General features: G+C 34.0%; 1 protein-coding gene across 1 annotated transcript in view; it reads right to left on the reverse strand.

The window, feature by feature from the left end:
• LOC126878447 (uncharacterized) overlaps window positions 1–19,540 on the reverse strand; it is a 127,244-nt gene that overhangs the window by 54,620 nt on the left and 53,084 nt on the right. Inside the window, exon 4 of the mRNA XM_050651613.1 lies at window positions 16,396–18,869. Within this exon, the coding sequence (XP_050507570.1) occupies window positions 16,396–18,869 (2,474 nt within the window). The remainder of the gene's footprint in view (window positions 1–16,395; window positions 18,870–19,540) is intronic.

Consider the following 19,540-nt stretch of genomic DNA (forward strand, 5'->3'; position numbering starts at 1 on the left):
TTATGAATGAACGAATCTCTTTGTTTTTTTATAATCTACAAATATATTTTATATAGTTTTTTGTCAGATGCATAGTTTTCAAGGTATTCACAAAAATCCGTCCGAAAAGGTGTCATTTTTCAATGAAAATGGCCAATTTTCAATCACGAATACCTCAAAAAGTATTGAGTTTTCAAAAAATAATTATATAACAAATTTTGCTTAGAACTAGGTTCTCTAGCCTCTTCCGTGGCTATTTTAACCAAAAAATGTTCACCCCCGAGAAGGGGTGGGAAGCACCCCCGAGAAGGGGTGGGAAGCACCCCCAAGATAAAAGCGCACATCGGCATAGTGTAGACTTTGTTTCTTGAGCTATTCCCTACTTACTGTGAAAATATCAAGTATATCGATGTAGTAGGATGGAATCTGAGCCAAATACCCTCATTGACTGCCCTAATAGCGAAATGTTTAATTTTAGCGCACTCGCACACCAAAGCAATATCGTACATCGCATATAATATACATTGCGAAAACATACGCACTGAGTGTCACATCTGGTTTTCGCTGGAATTTCGTTCACCGAAAACCAGATGTGACACTCAGTGCGTATCTATCTGCAATGTATGTTATATTGCTTTAGTGTGTGAGTTCACTTAGTATACAGGTTTGGCCGAATCTCGTAATGAGTATTTTCTCAGTTTTCTGCAATGGATCGCCCTGTGTTTTAGTATTGTAAGAAAATGCTATGTTATTGTAATTTTGTGTATCTTAAGAATTCCCTAAGCAACTTTATTGTCAAAGTCATAGCGAACTAGGTACAATATTGTCTGTTTTTATTAATATTTTACACACCAACCATCTTAACTACTTAGGTATTTTGATATATCATCCACTATTAATAAATTAAATACCTAATACAATTTCACGTAATTAACGTTTAAATTTCACGTAATGCAATTAATGTTTAAAAGAGTCAGGAATAACTCACATATTGAAGCAATTAGATGTGATGAGCGCGCTAATAACCGGCAAAATAGCTCAAAAGATGGAAAACATAATACATTGCGAAAAAAAAAGAGATGAAACTAGTGGAGGTGAAACGTATCGTTATAAACTTATAAATTAACAATACATTACATAGTTCACCTTTAGACGTCTGTGACAGGAGTTTTTTATAAAATTCTACTGTCACAATGACAGTTGTCATACTCCTCTGATACGTCTAAAGGTGGGAAAATATGTAATGTAATGTTAATTTATTGGTTTATAACGATACTTTCCATCTCCACTAGTTTCATCTCTTTTTGTTTCGAAATGTATTATGTTTTCCATCTTTTGAGCTATTTTGCCGGTTATTAGCGCGCTCATCACTGTATATCTAATTGCTTCAATCTGTGAGTTATTCCTGACTCTTTAAGTTAAATATTAATTGCATTACGTGAAATCAGGGACGCCGAGAGGGCGGTACAGCCGGTACATTTTACCGGGGCCCGGCGATGTAAGGGTTCCGGGGTCGACCAGAACAGAGACGTTATTTTTCCTGTTTTTTTTCTCTTTACTTCATGTCCATAATACGTTTAATTAATCCTCGGCTATATTTAACATGACTCTTAAGTAGTTGATTTGGTGTAAAATTTTAACAGCAATAAATCACAGAAGTCAAATGCTGCAGTGCAGTCAGATAATTAACTATGGATATGGAGATTAAAAATATATATCAGGGTTCTACAAGATTTATAAAAAATCAGAAATTGGTTGAAGAATATAAAGGGTCAGAATCTAAAGGGATCAGGTCTTCTATTGTTGAATAATCTAAATTAGTTACCAGCAATTATGGAATAAATCCAGAATTTACATCAAATAAAGAAAAACGGCGCAAGAAGCCTGTGAGATTTTTTGATGATTGCCTGGGCCTAGTAGTGATGCGACTGATTATTTCATTCATAGGATATTCTGACCAATAGAAAGCTACAGAAATCTGAATTAAATCGATAATTTTTTATAATTGCCCGTCGTTAAGTATATTACGTCAGATGCCCTTCGTTGCAACGAAAAAATACATTCAGTGACATTAATGACAATTAATGTTTTAAAAATTATAAAAGTGATGACTTTCAATCGTCAAATATTTATAAAAACTTTGTGTTTAATTGTACTAATTTGTACTTACATAAATAAATTACAATAAAATTTTGGTTTTGAACAGTTCTAAACAGTTTTAAACAGTATTCATGAAATAATCGCAACAAATTGCACTCGAACTCTAAAATTAATGTAGAATTTTAGAGCTCTTGTGCAATTACTACTGATAATTTTGAGCCCGATGCAATATTTCGCTGTGAACTATTTAATATTGCCAAATAATAAGCAATTTAACCAGAATATTTAATATTTAATGCAGCAAATGAAATTCATTCGCTATTTAACATTTTGTGGACATTCCTAGATGACGATGACGAGAAAATTAAGAAAAATATTGATATATTGCACGAGTTTTATAAAGACGACATCAGTGAAGAATTGATAGATGAAATTTTTCATTTGAGAGCGATATACAAGGATAATATTGGTATATTTCAACTTTCTCCAATCGTCTTCTTTACGTGCGATCTCCGCGACGAAGGTTAGCAATCATCATTGCTATTCTAACTTTTGACACTACAACTCGAAAGAGTTCAGTTGAGCTGGATCCAAACCATTCTCTGAGATTTCTCTGCCAGGACATTTTTCTTCTACCTATGCTGCGCCTTCCTTGAATCTTTCCCTGCAATTTCTCCAATATATTTACATAATAAAATTAAACATCTCAAATTAGATTCATTATTTCCTAACGTCGTTATTGTGTTAAGAATATTTTGCACATTGCCGGTGACAGTCGCAGAAGCGGAAAGATCATTTTGTTTTGTTTCCCGCATAAAGAATGCTTTGATATCTACAATGAAACAGGATTGTTTAACTCGCCTATCAACTTTGTGCATTGAGAATGAGTTGCTAAAATCATGCGATTTTTCGAAAGTTATAGACATCTTTTCCAATCAGAAAACTCGAAAAGCACCTGTATTATAAATATTTTCACTATTATAAATATAATCAAAATTTAATAAAATTTATATTTGAAATGTTTCTTATTATATATTTTTACTATTGATAATTTTATTTCTATAAAAGTTGAACAATTTTTTTCGCTCCTCGCTTTTTGTCGGGGGCCCGTTCGTCACTTCTTGCCGGGGACCGCTCATCCCTCTCGGCGGCCCTGCGTGAAATTTAAACATTAATTACGTGAAATTGTATTAGGTATTTAATTTATTGATAGTGGATATATCTAAATACCTAAGTAGTTAAGATGGTTGGTGTGTAAAATATTAATAAAAACAGACAATATTTTACCTAGTTCGCTATGACTTTGACAATAAAGTTGGTTAAAAATTTGAAATTATAGTATTACCAACGGTATTACACTATTTATAGTTCCAGCTGCTTTGTTACCCTTGTCAATACGGGTGGCCGTGTATATTTAAAAATATTTTTAAATTATGGTCCTATCTATGCTCCAACTTTCACCTAAATAATTTTTTGCATAGGTATATCTTACGACAAGCGAGTAATTGGACTTGCTAGCACTGATGACGCACCCTGTATATGTATAAAATATACAGGGTGTTAGTAAATAAGTATGAAACATTTTAAGGGCTAATTCTACATGAAAAATTAATGCCAGTTTGCTCGATAAACATATGTCCGCAAATGCTTAGTTTCGGAGATACGGGGTGTTGAAATTTTTATTTCAAACTGCCAATTTATTTATTGCTCTAAGACCAGTTGAGCTATGAAAATGAAATTTGGTGAGTTTTAGGAGGTAGTTATTACGAATTTTATGATATACAATTAAGAATTTTATATTCATCATTGGCGCGCGTACGGGTAATGGTCTGAATTTTTTGAAGAAAAAAATAGTACGCCACTGAGATATGTCAAACTAAAAATCATTTTTGAATTCCTCGATTAATTGACGACAAAAAATATTTCTTGCCTTTTTTTCATATGCGGCGCCGTTTTTATGCAAAAAAATAAACATCTTAACGTTTAGAAAGTATTTGAACTAAGTTTCTATGCATATGGAAACTACCTCAAATACTTGGTAAGCGTTAAGATGTTTTATTTTTTTGTATAAAAACGGCGCCTCGTATGAAAAAAAGGAAAGAAAGATTTTTGTCGTAAATTGAACGAGGAATTCAAAAATAACTTTTAGTTTGACACATCTCAGTAGCGTACTATTTTTTTCTTCAAAAAATTCAGACCATTGCACCATTACCCGTACGCGCGCCAATGATGAATATAAAATTCTTCTGTTATCTGTAAAGGAGATCATTTTAAACATTTCTTGCAGCTTTGCACCTAGTTGAAATCTTATTAGTAATATTTTCTGTTATTGCTCTAGTTTAGTATTATTATATTGGATAGTTCTTGATGATGTATTAAGAAATGAAAAATATGCGCCAAGATGTTTTATTTTTCTGCATAAAAACGGTGCATCATATGAAAAAAGGCAAGAAAGGTTTTTTATCATAAATTAGACGTGGAATTTAAAAATAATTTTTAATTCGAAATATCTCAGTGGCGTACTATTTTTTTCTTTAAAAAAATTCAGACCATTGCCCGTAGGCGCGCCAATGATGAATACAAAATTCTAAATTGTATGTCAAAAAATTCGTAATAACTACCTCCTAAAACTCACCAAATTTCATTTTCATAGCTCAACTGGTCTTAGAGCAATAAATAAATTGGCAGTTTGAAATAAAAATTTCAACACCTCGTATCTCCGAAACTAAGCATTTGCGGACATATGTTTATAGAGCAAACTGGTATTAATTTTTCATGTAGAATTAGCCCTTAAAATGTTTCATACTTATTTACTAACACGCTGTATATTGAAAAAAATATTGTAAAAAATAAAAGATTCTGAAAATGCTTTCTTGTGGTATGTATAATTTAAGTATTATGTTTATATGTAACTGAGCTACAATAATTATTGGTGTCATGAAAATTATATTTTTAATTAACTAATGTTAGGTGTTTCGATGTCCACGTCGGAAATCGTTCTCAAAAAAGATTATTCTAAAATCTTCCCAAAAATTGTTAGAATGTTTTTTTTAGAACGATTTTCGGAGTCGAAATGGAAACGTCAAACAGCAGTTAAAAATGTAATTTTCATTACACCAATACTTGTGGATCAATCCCATATAAACAAAATACTTAAATTGTAAAAATATTGTCAAAAACAATGGTTGGCAAGTCTTCATTAAATAATATTATAAGCCATACGTTTAGCTAACATCCTGTGGAAAGCAACGTTGAGGTGAAGCCTCTACTACGGAAAATACAACACTGGATCTAAAAACAATACATCTACACACAAAAACAGTCTAATAAAAACAGTACTTACATAACTCTACTAACTATATATCACCACAGGACGTGAACGTTAAAGAACTAAATAATTCGGAACACCTCACAACGTCCCAAATACACAACAAATGTAACATATTGAAGAATCAGCCATATTCATCAAAGTTAGTGACAGTTCTTCCACCAAGCTGGTGTTATTATTATGAATATGGCCAATCACCAAAGCAACAGGACTGTGGATGAGGAAAAGCGAGGAGATGGAAAGTCGACTTGCATCTCATCCAGACGTCGTCGGATGATAGTGAGAGAAAAATCGAGAGTCGTAGAGCGCGGGGTGAACGTCCCATCGATTCCAACGGGAGCGGGCCGACAACGTTTGTCTTGATAACAATGGCGTAACCGAAAAGAATCCACCACCGTAGGGGTTATTTTGGGTCCCATCCGTTAATTCAAATTTAAGTGGTAGTTCATAAACTTTAACACCCCCGAAAAAAAATATTTAACTTAATAAATCTAACAATACAACATTGGAAAACGTTTGTTTTCAGTCTTTTCACAAAATTTATTACAAATTAATGTCATTACAGTTGTTTCGACAGAGTGCCTTTCTCAAGTAATATATTGGGTGTCTGCACTTTAAAGTCTCTAACTGAATAGGTTGAGGACTGAGGAGCTGTTTGTCTCAAGTTGGTAATTCAGAATAATTATATTTGTATTTTTTAATTTATTAATTTCCATAGATTCTAATAAAGATAGCTTAAGAACTTTATTTTGAATGTAGAGAATTTGAAACTGTTCATTAAAAGAATGACTATGATCTGTAAGGGTAAGTGCGTACGTAGAATCTGATTTTCTATTATTGAAAGTCCTTTTTCTTCTGCTATACGATTGTTAAAAGTTCTGCCAGTTTGACAGATGTAAGTTTTTGGACAGTCACCACCAGTTTCGGCCCCAGGGGTGGGCGAACTGGGCGGCTGCCCAGGGCGGCAAATTTTAGAGGACAGCCAATGTTTGAAATTGAAGAAATAATAAATTCGTTTTTTAATATTATAAAAAATCAACATTATGAACAAAAACAGCAAAAACGCAACTGTAAAACCGAGAATTAAATAAGTGAAACAATATCAATTGATTTGACGGGAGAACGCCGCCTTCTTCTTCATCGCATAAGAATAGTGGGATCAGAATAGTGAGGGGCGATTCTGATAAAATTTGTCATCGCAACAATGGTAATTTTTTAAAGCTTGTTGAGCTCTTTAGAAAACTTGATTCTGGTTTACAAAAGCACATTAGGAGAACAACGAATGGTAGTAACAAGCAGCGTTACTACTTGAGAAAACGTATTCAAAACGAAATTATTCAGCTCCTCCATGACCAAATCAAAATTAAAAACTTTCTGAAATCAGCAAAGTATTATGGCATAATTTTAGATTGTACACCTGATATTTCTGGGATTGAACAGATAACTATTATGGTTGTACGTTTTGTCGATATAGGTTACTGTTCACAAAGTGTTAAAATTACAGATCTTTGATTTGTGCCTGTACCGGAATCCACAGGCTTGTGACTTACAGAAGATATTTTGCAAAAACTGAATGAACTGGAAATACCCTTGGAAGATATAAGAGGACAAGAATATGATAATTTGCAAACATGAAAGGGAAGAACTTGCGAGTTCAAAACATAATTTTGAAAATGAATCCTAGAGCATTTTTTGTGCAATGTTTCTAGCTATTCACATTCACACAACTTAGTCGTGAAGGATGCTGTTAAAGCCTCTCAGTTTGCAGTTACTTCCTTTTCCTTGGTGACAAAAATTTACAATTTTTTCTCAGCATCTATTCATCGTTGAGCTATACTGAAAAATCATATTTCTAGCCTACCCTAATATTGAAAAATTTGTCCGAAACTATATGGGAGAGTAAAATTGATGCAATTACTCCCATCAGATACCAAATTGAAGAAATCTACGATGCTCTTGTAGAAATCAATGTCAATAATAACAACGATGAAATGGTTGCTCATGAAGCAAGCTGTTTGGCAAATCAAATTCATTATTTTACTTTTCTTTGCTCTGTGGTAATATAGCATGACATTTTACTTCACATCAACGTAGTCAGCAAATCACTGCAGAGTATTGATATGGGAGTGTATCGATTTAAAATCTCATGGAAGTGATTTAAAATTCCTGGGCTATTTGACAGACGCAAAAGAGTTAGAAATTGAGAACCCGAAAATCGGAGACACAGTAATAGCAAGAAAGAGAAAAGTGAAAAGGCAATTTAGCGATGAGGCTGAAGATGAAAGTATGGACCTAGATCCAGAGACACGATATAAAGTTAATTTCTATTTAAAAACTATAGACACAACCGTTAATACATTAAGCGATAGATTTCAGCAAATTAAGAGCCATAGTGAAATTTGAAACGACATGAACATAAAATTTTTCAGTTTTTGAGTCTACCAAGGGGGGGGGGGGCGCGGCGGTCGCCGATCTTACTCAAGGCGGCAAAATCCCTAGGGCAGGGCCTGGTCACCACATGACAGTTTGTATACACTACTCTGTAATTGCTTTTGGTTTTGACTCTTATTGCTCTTAGTGTATTTGCTTAAGTTGTTTGTTCTGAAAGTTGGTGTTATTCCTTTCTTTTTTATGTATTTGGTTGAAGCCCAACTCAGGACATTCGAGAGAAAGATACTGGGAAAAGTATATGGCCGGTGCAAGAGGAAGACAATGATTTCCAATCTCCGATAGGAGTGGCACAAGAAGAAAAAGAAGAGGAAGACGGCAAATAAAGAGTTAGGAGAAACGAGCAGGTTAGTGAACTGAATGAAGGGTATGATATTGTAAGATTTGTGAAAAGTCAAAGACTGTAATGGCCGAGACATGTTCAGCGACAAGAAGATACAAAAACAGAAGATGTGGAAGCCGGTAGGAAGGCGAAAAAAAGGAAGGCCCATGAGGAGATGGTTGGATGACGTGGAAGACAGGGCCGCGTTTAGGTCAATTGACGCCCTAGGCAATTCTCTAGTAGCCGCCCTTCAAACATGTACCTACCATTTTTGCGAAAAAAATTGCAGAAATTTTTATTTAAATAAGAGTGCACTAAAAATGGATTTAAACTACGATGTTTATATACCTATAACAGAAAAAATCGTCACTCCAGTTCGATCACACCAGAGAATTCTTTTCAAAAAAAAGACTTTTCAAAAGAAAAATTTTTTCTTAACAAAATCGACAAATTGTTAACACGTTCTTGCGTCATACTTGATGGGAAATTATTTTTAATTCTTGACATTTTTGAAAATGACCTCTCAGCTGACACGTTGGCAACTGAAATGCACAAATAAATGTGCAAAGCAATGTCAAAATTAGGGAAAATATCTTTCAATCCATTTAGTGCAGTCACTGAAGGTTCTCACCTACGATTTCGTTGAACCTCCATCGATTTTCATGAAAATTGGTGAGTAGTTAGAGGATAGCTCAAGGGACAACGGTGACCTGATGCCAACTTGCGCTTTTACCGTGGTGGTGGATGCCACCCTTCTCAGGGGTGAAAAATATTATTTTTTAGATAATACCATAAATCGATAGAGAGACAAATTCTAAGCAAAATTTGTTATATAAAGTTATTAATATAAATCAATACTTTTTGAGTTATTAAAGATAAAGATTTTATTTTTTCGTAAAAAAATGCATGTTTTAAAGCTGTTTTTCACGTATAACTCAAAAACTATAAGCTTTTACAAAAAAGTTATTATTACAAAAATTAAAGATAATAAAAATCTGAATACACTCCTCACTTAAAGCACTAAACTAATGTTAATTCAAACTGAGTTATGGGTAATTGAATGTATATTTTTTTCGACGAGTACGCAAATCTAAGCATTCAAGCTTAAATACCAGGAAAACAATGCATTTTATAAAATATACCCGTAAAATATAATGCTTTCAACAATTTTGACCGGTTTAGAAATCATATTTATGAAAAAAAGATATAATTTAAAAAAATCAGTATTTTTAAAATTATCGTAATTTTCATTTTCTTTTGATAATAACTCCAAAAATACTCAATATACGTAAAAAGTGATATATGTATAACAAAATTTTAGTTTTTTATGTATCAAGTATTTTACCTTTTTACTATTTCTGTAGGGTAAAAAATAACCGAGATAGAAACGTTTAACGCTTAAATTTTGCTGCGAGAACCATGTAACCGGGGCCGTTCAACCTTTTATTTTTAAAAAAGTAAGGGGTTTAAAAGATTAAATTCAACGTGGTTTAATACCCATTAAAATTAACTTTCAAATGGTTTTTAGGCAAACCTGATATCGTAAAAATTAACGGAGTTATTAAAAAAAAAACAATAATTTTTTTGGAAAAATTTTTTAAAAGATATATTTTGAAAAATATTTGGTGCATAAATTTTAATGCTATCACCTTGTTCGGAGGCTCATTTTATAGATATTTCTAAGTACTTTGACAAATGTTTAATACGGTTATGTTATAAAATGCATCAATTTCCCGTTTAAGCTTGAATAGGTAGGTACTTAGATTTGGGTACTCGCCGAAAAAAATATACTTTCAATTACATATTACATATAACTCACTTTTAGTTAACATTAAAAGGTTTTTCCCGTAAGGAGTTTATTTCAGTTTTTATTAGCTTCAATTTTGGTAATAATAACTTTTTAGTAAAATCTTCCGAGTTTTTAAGTTATTTATGAAAAATAGGTTAAAAACATGCATTTTTCTCACGAAAAATTAAAATCTTTGATCTTTAATAACTCAAAAAGTTTTGATTTATTTTAATAGCTTTATGTAACAAATTTTGCTTAGAATTTGTCCCTCTATCTAATTTTGGAAATATTTTTAATAAAATAATTTTCACCCCCGAGAAGGGGTGGCATTCACCCCCAAGGTAAAAGTGCAAGTTGACACCATGTCACCTTTGTTCCTTGAGATATCCTCTAACCAATTTTCATGCAAATCGATAGAGGTTTAACGAAATCGGAGGTAATAGCTCATATTCACATTCAGTGACTGCACTAACTCTTCTTATTGTGATATCACTCTAGAATAGCAATTGGTGATTTTATTGTGATATCCAAATGACCCTTTAAGTGAATGCATTCATGTATGAATGATGTATCTTGGTCGTCATTATTTTGTATCAGATTTTCAGCTTCTTTAATAATTTCTTCATTGCTTAATTTTGGCAAATCTGTTAATAACACGAAAACGTTGATAAATAAGTCGATAAGATTCCAGATGTCTATTCAGGTGTCTTATCAGAGTGTCGATTATAATACAGCATGTGTGGATTTTCATCTCATCACTAGCTGAAAACTTTAGTTCATCATCGGCCTCCTCGTCAAATTGAATTTTTCTTTTTGTGTTTCTTATTTCTTTATATTTTTATTTGGGCACAATTTTTTGGCTTCCTTGCGGTAAAGTAATTTGAAAGAGATTCATATACTCTTTAATGACAGAACCTAGATGCATAATTTTTATATACAAATATTTTTTGTACAGTATTCTTGCCGCCCTGTCATAATGTGCTGTCCTAGGCAACTGCCTATATTGCCTAATGGATAAAGCTGCCCTGGTGGAAGACGACCTGAAAACCATGGATATAAGACAATGGAGGAGACGGGCACAAAAGAGATCTGAATGGAAGGAATTAGCCAGACCGGCAAAGACCCAACCAGGGTTATGATGCCAAAAGAAGAAGGTGTTTGGTCAATATTAACAAAAATTGCCAAACACATAAAAAAGAGAGGAATCACATCAGCTTTCAGAACAAACAACAACTTAAGCAAATACATTAAAGTAATTACAGAATGGTGTATATGTTATAGTCAAAGCCCGAATTTCAGGCACTCCTAGGTTTGACTAGGCAATCCTCAGGTCTGACTTAGTCAAAGCCCGAAATAAAGTTACAGTTTCGGCCTTTGACTAGTCAAACCTAGGAGAGACTAAGTTGGTCAGGCAAAGGTCGAAAATTAATTTTATGAAATCGGGGTTTGACTAGTCAAACCCCGATCGGCTATTAAAATGTCGAAATTCGTTAGATTAAGTTTAATAAAACGTCATTTTTTAATTTTAATGTTTAACATTTTTATCTTGTACCTAAAATAAAAAAAATGAGTGCTTATTCTCACATGTTGAGACGTTATGGCATTGAATGTTACGGCTGAATTGTTTGACAATTTTCTTCCTCTCCTAGTGACGACGGTCCAGGGGCTTCGTTAGTATTATGGTGATCCTTAGTTTTCCTCCGATTGCACTATCTTCTTTCACAGTTCACATTACTTTTTCAGATGTGGTTTGTTGTATTTGCCAAAAAGAGAGCTCTGATGCATATACGCGCATAATTTGTAATCAGGTGATACATGTTGTCTGCGCTGACAGCACACTTGGTGCATACTATGAAGTTTTTGAACGAAAAGTTACATGCATGCGTTGTGCACAGACAGAAAAACATGCATGCCCAGAATAATGCTATGAAACAATTAAGTGAAAAAAAATTTCCTGACGAAAACCAATTATTGACGGTTTATTGACGGTCCGAAATACGAAATAATAAACACATTTTTTTTCAAGAAATCAAATAAGAGAATGCCAAGAGAATTTTCTTAATTTCGAAGATGATCCAGACGTTAAGCTGTCTCTAAGAGAAATTAGTACAAAATATTCTAAATTTGGAGGACAAAGTTTTATAAAATACTACTGCAATAAAAAGTGCTCATCAAAATTATGTAAGTGTATAAGGTCTAACATATTGTGCAACTCTAATGCCTGGTTGCAATAACAGATCTTAAGCTAAGACGTGCCTTAAACTCAGCTTACGAAACATTGGGTTGCACCATTGACTCTTAGATCAATTTTCAGCTGGCTACAATGAATTGCCACGCGGATTGCATTTTAAAGAATCAAAAACTATGGTGCAACGTAAGTGAGACTTAAAGCGGCCCTATCTTTAAGCTGAGCTGAGCTAAGCTGGAGCTTAATATTTGTTGGTGCAACCAGGCATAAATGCCATAATGCCTCAACATGTGCGAATAAACACTAATTTTTTATTTTAATTACGATAATATAAAAATAATATTGTTCTGAAGCTATTTCCTTATGGCATTTTTGTAATAAACTATTCTCATTGGGAAAAATAAGCCACAATTTAACTAAAAAAATGATTTTATTAACGTTTCGACGCCCAAACCGGATGTCGATGTCAAAATACAAAATATGTATTACTAAATTAGTAAAATCATTTTTTTAGTTAAATTGTGGCTTATTTCCCATTTAGAGTAATAGTTTATTATAAAAATAATATATGTACAGTTACGATCATTGAATAGTTTAGAGGCTTACGTATCTAGGAGCCGATTTTTTTAAATTTTACCTCGTTTAAACGCACCTTTTACGTCAAAGTGACGTTACCAGTGGTGTACCTAGAATAGGTTGATTAAAATTAAAAAATCAAAATAATATAAATATATTTTATAAAATTTAACAAAAATGTCAAGGTCCATTAGTTGTCGAGGCATTAAGCTAAATAAAAAATGAACAAAATGGAAAACATACAAAGAAGATTCTTGGAGGAGTTTGATATAGTTTTATTTTTTTTTTCAGCACGCGAAATTTTTGAAAAGTATTGACTTTTTGATATTTTTTGACTTTGACATTTATGAGATCCGTACGACACTGCAATTTAACAGTATTACAATATAAAAATTAAGGTGTAAACTATTCAGTGATCGTAACTGTACATTAAAATTAAAAAATTACGTTTTATTAAACCTTATCTAACAAATTATGACATTTTAATAGCTGATTGGGGTTTGACTAGTCAAACCCCGATTTCATAAAATTAAATTTCGACCTTTGCCTGATCAACTTAGTCTCTCCTAGGTTTGACTAGTCAAAGGCCGAAACTGTAATTTATTTCGGGCTTTGACTAAGATCGTCAGTCAGACCTGAGGATTGCCTAGTCAAACCTAGGAGTGCCTGAAATTCGGGCTTTGACTATAACATATACAAACTGACATATTGTGGTGACCTTTCAAAAACTTACATCGGTCAGACTGGCAGAACCTTTAACAAACGTATAGCAAAACACAAAAGGGCTTTCAATAATAGTGAAACAGATTCGACGTACGTACTTCATCTTCTAGATCATAATAAGTATTATTTATAACTCAGTTTCAAATTCTTCATATTCAAAATAAAGGTCTCAAGCTATCTTTATTAGAATCTATGGAAATTAATAAATTAAAAGATACAGATATAATTCTGAATCATCAACTTCAGATAAACAGCTCCTCACTCCTCAACCTATTCAGTTAGAGACTTTAAAGACACACATCACTTAAGAAACGCACTCTGCCGAAACATTTGTAAAAAATTGTGTTGAAGTTTTGAAAACACACGTTTTCAGTGTTTTATTCTCAGATAAAATGAATTTCCATCAAGTAACGGTCAAATCCATCACTAACTTAATACTTAACGTTTTTGAGACAAAACCACAGAACACAATTTAAGTAAAAATTTAAAAGAATTCAATTTATAATCGATTAAAATTACTTTTATGAATAAAATACTGCAAACCATGCTTCCCTAAATTTTCATAACTGTTTTTTTAACTGACGAAAACAGTGTGTGAATGTATTATTTATTCATTGATAGTTGATAAAAAAATGAGGATGCACACAATCAAGAATTATTATTATCCTAGGTTTTTTAAAATTATTATTACACATATTCTGTTTAAGTACTCATTTTGGAGGTATACATTAAAATTACGATTGGATGAGCTGGTTCTTTTGAATATGAATTGCACACGTTGTAACTTCGTTTTTTTATGTGTAACTAATCTCCTGAAGTAGACTGGCTTTTATTAATAAGAGCAGTTTTTGTATATCCAGCATAAACTGTTTGGCCATTTTTCACAGATAAATTTGTAACTCCGAATATTCCTTAACTTTTATAAATTTGTAACTCCGAATATTCCTTAACTTTTATTTTTTTTTTGTGTGAAAGCTTAGATTGTACGGAAAACTGGTGGTAGATAGACAATAGAGTTTTTGTACAATGTCTGTGGTACTATATCTTCTAATGTAGGTACATTATGTGCAGTCCTCGTTTATGAAATTCAATTTACTAATGCGTGCTTATGATTGGGTTTATAATATTATGAAAATCCATGTTTTTGTGTTTTCCAACTCACTAAAAATATCCAAAAACCAAATATATTCAGACTAGCAAAATCGGCTATAAAAACTTGTAATAGAGATAGGAAAAAGCTTATTTTGTCCCAGATCCAACCAAGTGAATTAAAGGGTTGAAGTTAATAGGAAATGAACAAACAATCCTATTACATTATAGTCCTGGATTCCACGTACGAAAAAGTTTTTTAATAGCAGATGAAAATTTGTTAATAGCTTAAGGGTGTCTAGTCGGACAAACTTTGATGTACGGGAACACTGGAGCAGGGGAAGTTTTAATTGTGGAACAGGTTACAGGTTTCGAACGTCAGACTACGAAAACGTCCCATGTATTTTGTCGGACAGAACTTCCAATTGATTTCCATTTGATTGATTCCTTTAATTAAACTCTCATGCAAAAATCAGACTGCTATTTACCACCAACATAATTCCTGTCATTTGACATGTTCGACGTGTTGGAATTAAAATGCCCAACATATCTGTCGGACAAACATTTTTTCATATAACCTATTATATAAAGTTTGCTATTGAATAAACTTAAAAACAACCTGCTAATTTTCACAATCATAAACTTGTCAGGATGACACATTCCACAATTAAAACTTCCTCTGTTTCAGTGTTCCCATACATCAAAGTTTGTCCGACAGTTAAGCTATTAAAAAATTTCCAGCTTGCTATTAATAAACTTTTTTGGTACCCGGGATCCAGTTCTAGTATAGTTTGTATTAAAAACAATCTATGGATACCTAATTTGACACATTGTTTGAAGTAAATATAACTTCAGAATCCAGATGATAACTGAAAATATGACGAGAGTTCAAATATGAATAGATTCGTTTGGGACATATTTTTGTATAAAGGCAATAAAATAAATAAGGGCAAAAAAAAGCCAAATCAATCACCGACTGCTTTCATAATAATTGTCTTGACAATACGACTCCAAAATATATAAACAAGAAGTAATTAACACTGGATTATAAAATAGATTACATCTTAGAGCAATTTCTTCATATCGAACCGTGCAGATGTCCTAGAGGTGTAATACCATACAATTAAAAAATTGGGAAACATGACATTATCACAGCTCTTTTATACTGTATTTGAATACGAAGAAAATTCATAGAACTGGTGGGAGATTAATGAAGGAATCAAAGACACGGTTAGTGGTTTGAAATGGGTGAAACAATTTTACCCGCTTATGTTTCATTTATCTCAATACTAGTAAGGTCTGTAAAAATTGAGTAAAAGTAAAAGCTAAGATGTTAAGAGTAGGAGTATTTCGCCACGTGCCTGTGTGTCTATGCCAATGACCCCATTGGCAATTATTACTGGGTCAACGTCTTTTCTTTCCGGTTACGCCACTGCGAACTTCCCCCTATTACCAAATTTCCGTATCTGTAACTGACGCAGAGAGGACCCTAACTCTATTTTCCGTACTATCCCTCGGAATTATGACGCGTGCAGGGGAGGCCAGCAACATTTGCTGCGCATGCTCGCGACTGTAAACGTGACACTGCCGTTCTCGTTGGCACAGCTTAGGGGAAACAACCGGAGATACGCTCGCGGGATAATTTATCCGCTCCCGCCAAAGCTCGCTCGCGATATCTTTCTCAATCTGGTCTTCGATGTCGAGCTTTTCCAGCTTCTCGTGTAACATTTTCAACGTTATGGGAGCATTAGCTATGCGGTAGCTGTCGCTACGACGGATTTTGCCGTTTTTCCGGTTGGGAGTCACTTTGGTGAGGGGTTTGGGGGTGCGGATTCTAGGAAATTGGGTCTTACCTTTATCATGAGCAGGATTGGCTCCACTTTCTTGCATGTTAACGTAAGCCCCCCTAGAAACTTGCGTTTTGGGAGACGTGGGAGTGTTGCCTGGCGTTACGATAGTGGACGGAGGTTTTCTTATTATTTCTGCTGTGCCTGTAGTAGCTTTGATGACGATCTTTTGCAGTTGGGGCGACAGAGGCCTGTTGAACTCCACGGTAGGAACAGCAGCTATCATTTGATTTTGGCTGTTGGCTATGGGTCGGACTTGTTTCATTACCCTATGAGTGGGCAAAGGACTGGGAGATGGACTATTCGTGGGCTTAACATTTTTTCCTGGCTCAAAAGTGGTGTGGGCCCCTTTTCTTCTTCTTAAACTGTCAGAACTATATACAACTTTGCCTTCAGCATCAAGAATTACTCTGGCTCCCTGTCTTTTTCTTTCTAAAGAGTCTACACTGCTAGAAGTTACGTTATTATTCTCATTACATGGCAGTTCATTAAGGCACACATACTCAGTATCTCTTATCTTGCCCGAGAGTACAGTTGTTAAATTTTTATTTACAATATCTTGAACACGGTTTATATCTTGTTGTGTAGTAACCACTGAGGATTTTTCATTATTATTTCTTACATCAGCTATGGTTACATATTCTCCCGCATCAAACATACTATCATCCAAATTGGTTACTATATGGTCTTTTTGAGCATTAGGAGACTTACTTCTATCACGTTTCTGAGCAAAATTGACAATATTTGATTTCAATCTACCAAACATGTTATTTAATGGTAAAAGTGAAGCCTTGATGATTGGTTGAGGTGGTGATGCTTTTATTTCCTCTTTCACTGTGACAGTTCCTCCACTTGGACTAGGTGCTCTAATGCCACTAGCTTTAGTTTCAATAGGTTTTATAGCGCCATCAGGTTGATCTATACGTTCCACAGTTGCATAACCAGACTGTGGATTAACACTTACCAACGACAACTTATTGGTTCCATTTACTGTTGTGCTAATAATTCGTTGAATATTACCAGATTCTTCTCGCTTTTGATCTTCAGTATTCTTTTTGTTCAAAGCATTAGTTTCCTCGAGTTGTTTCTGATAGTTCTTATGAGAAGAGTTGCTACTATTCTCGCTTTCGTCGTCACTGTGAGAAGGAGTAATGACACACATCGAAGGTATTCTGCTTGAATTGATGGTGGTTTTTACTCTGATTCGTTCGATTCTTTCTGGGCCTTCCATATCGGAAGATTCAGAAAACTCGAAATCAGAACCACTTCTAACACCATTAGGGCTACTTATTGACTCTATAGGAGAACTAGAGGTATTGTGCCCACTATCAGGTGAAACGTCACCATCGTTTTGTTTGTGAACTACAGCTACAACTACTGGTTTAACATTGCTAGCAGGACTTCGCTTCACAGTACCAGTTTTATCACTAAAATCTCTTTCCAATGAACTTTCATTTGATTTGTTAGAGAGTTTTGATAAGGAACTTTTTCTTTCAGGTACCGCAGGACCAATTATTAACGATTTGTTACTATCTGCAGCTCTAAGAGTGGTACAGACAGTTCCTGCGGAACTAGTTGTGGTTGAGGTGGAGCCCCTTCCGAATAATTCGTACTCATTTTCCGCCGATAATACTGTATTGTTTGAATTAGAAAATGCTGAAGTGGAATGTAGAGGAGTAGGTGGAGTGTCTTCTTCTTTAAGAGTTTTGAGACCACTGTCCATATGAAACGAAGTGTAGTAACCTTCTGTATCACATGAATAAACTGAACTAGTTTCTCCATCTTCATGGAGATCGTGGATAATATCTGGAGTTAACGTCCCCTCACTGGTAACGCTGCCTGATGTAGAGATATTAACATTAAATCGTCTTCTACTGTTTACTGAACTGGGTTGTATGTTAAGTGAGTTGCTAGAAGTAGCTGCCGATGTTGACGATTTCGGATGAGTGGTTGAGGTTATTTCTGACCCAATCGAAGCCCGGCCGCTCTCTGAGCTAGCGCTCCAGTTGCCACTGGATGAATGTGGTTCATCTTTATTTCCCAATCGCTTGAGTCTTCTTTGGGTAGAGCTGTCTCTTAGTTTGACAGCTATATTCATTACTGATGATAAAGGATTAGCTATTGGTAGATTTATGCTAGATTTTTCTGAAGAAGATATCGAAGAATTTCGTTCGTGTGTTCTTCTTTCTTTTTCTAGATCCCGTTTTCGTTTCATGGTTACTGTTTCGTAGATATTGACTTCGTCTATGCTTTCTTTGCTTTCTCTTGTTCTGATGTCTGGTTTTCCTTCTGAACTCTTGTTCATAAACTTGTCGTACCTGCTCTTTCCCCATTGCTTCAGAGTGTTAAAATGAGACTTCTTGCCTTCTGGGGTATCTCTTTTTGACGAGCGTAATATATCGCTGCTCTTGCTTCTCGATACAGCACCAGATGTGGAACATTCAGTCTCGTTGCTGTTTGTCGGCGAGGACGGTCCCTCCCTGTTAAGGAATCGTTATTAGTGGTTTGATTGGATGCAAGAGTGTCGATGTTAGATGAGTGTCAGATGCCAATATGACCGAAAATATTTACATGGCGTTCGTTTATGGAAAGCCAAACAGCATGCTTTGTTATTAACATAAATTTTTGGTTTGGGGAATCTTTCCATCGACAGCACTCAGCAAGTTAGTGGACATTTTAAGAGCAGTAGCGCGTAAGGCATGGATGAACAAAGGGCTAGGAGATTTTAAACAAAGATTATGCATACTACTTAACTACACTGAACAAGTAATATAGACTGAAGTAGAGAAAACAATACTAACTGTTTTGGAAGATACATCTTATGGCGAAATTTATAAATTTATTTAAGTCTTATTATCTTTGTCTAAATTCAAACCCTAGACTTGTACCACCGCTACTACTGCGCCCAATACAAAATTTAGTCTCGTAAGATAAATTTTTCAGCTGATAATAGGTTTAATGCAATTTTTTATATTCGCGATTGCTGTAAAGAAATTAAGACATAAAAAGAAATAAAAATAAGATTAAATAAGTTTTTAATCTGATTTCGCATCAAACACTTATGACCACCAATCAAATTTTGTACATAATCTATTTTAAAAATGCTCAATACAATACGGATAATTTATCTGTAGAATGTAGTAATCTGAAA

Source organism: Diabrotica virgifera, chromosome 5 (assembly GCF_917563875.1).
Source record: "Diabrotica virgifera virgifera chromosome 5, PGI_DIABVI_V3a".
Lineage (NCBI taxonomy): Eukaryota > Metazoa > Arthropoda > Insecta > Coleoptera > Chrysomelidae > Diabrotica > Diabrotica virgifera.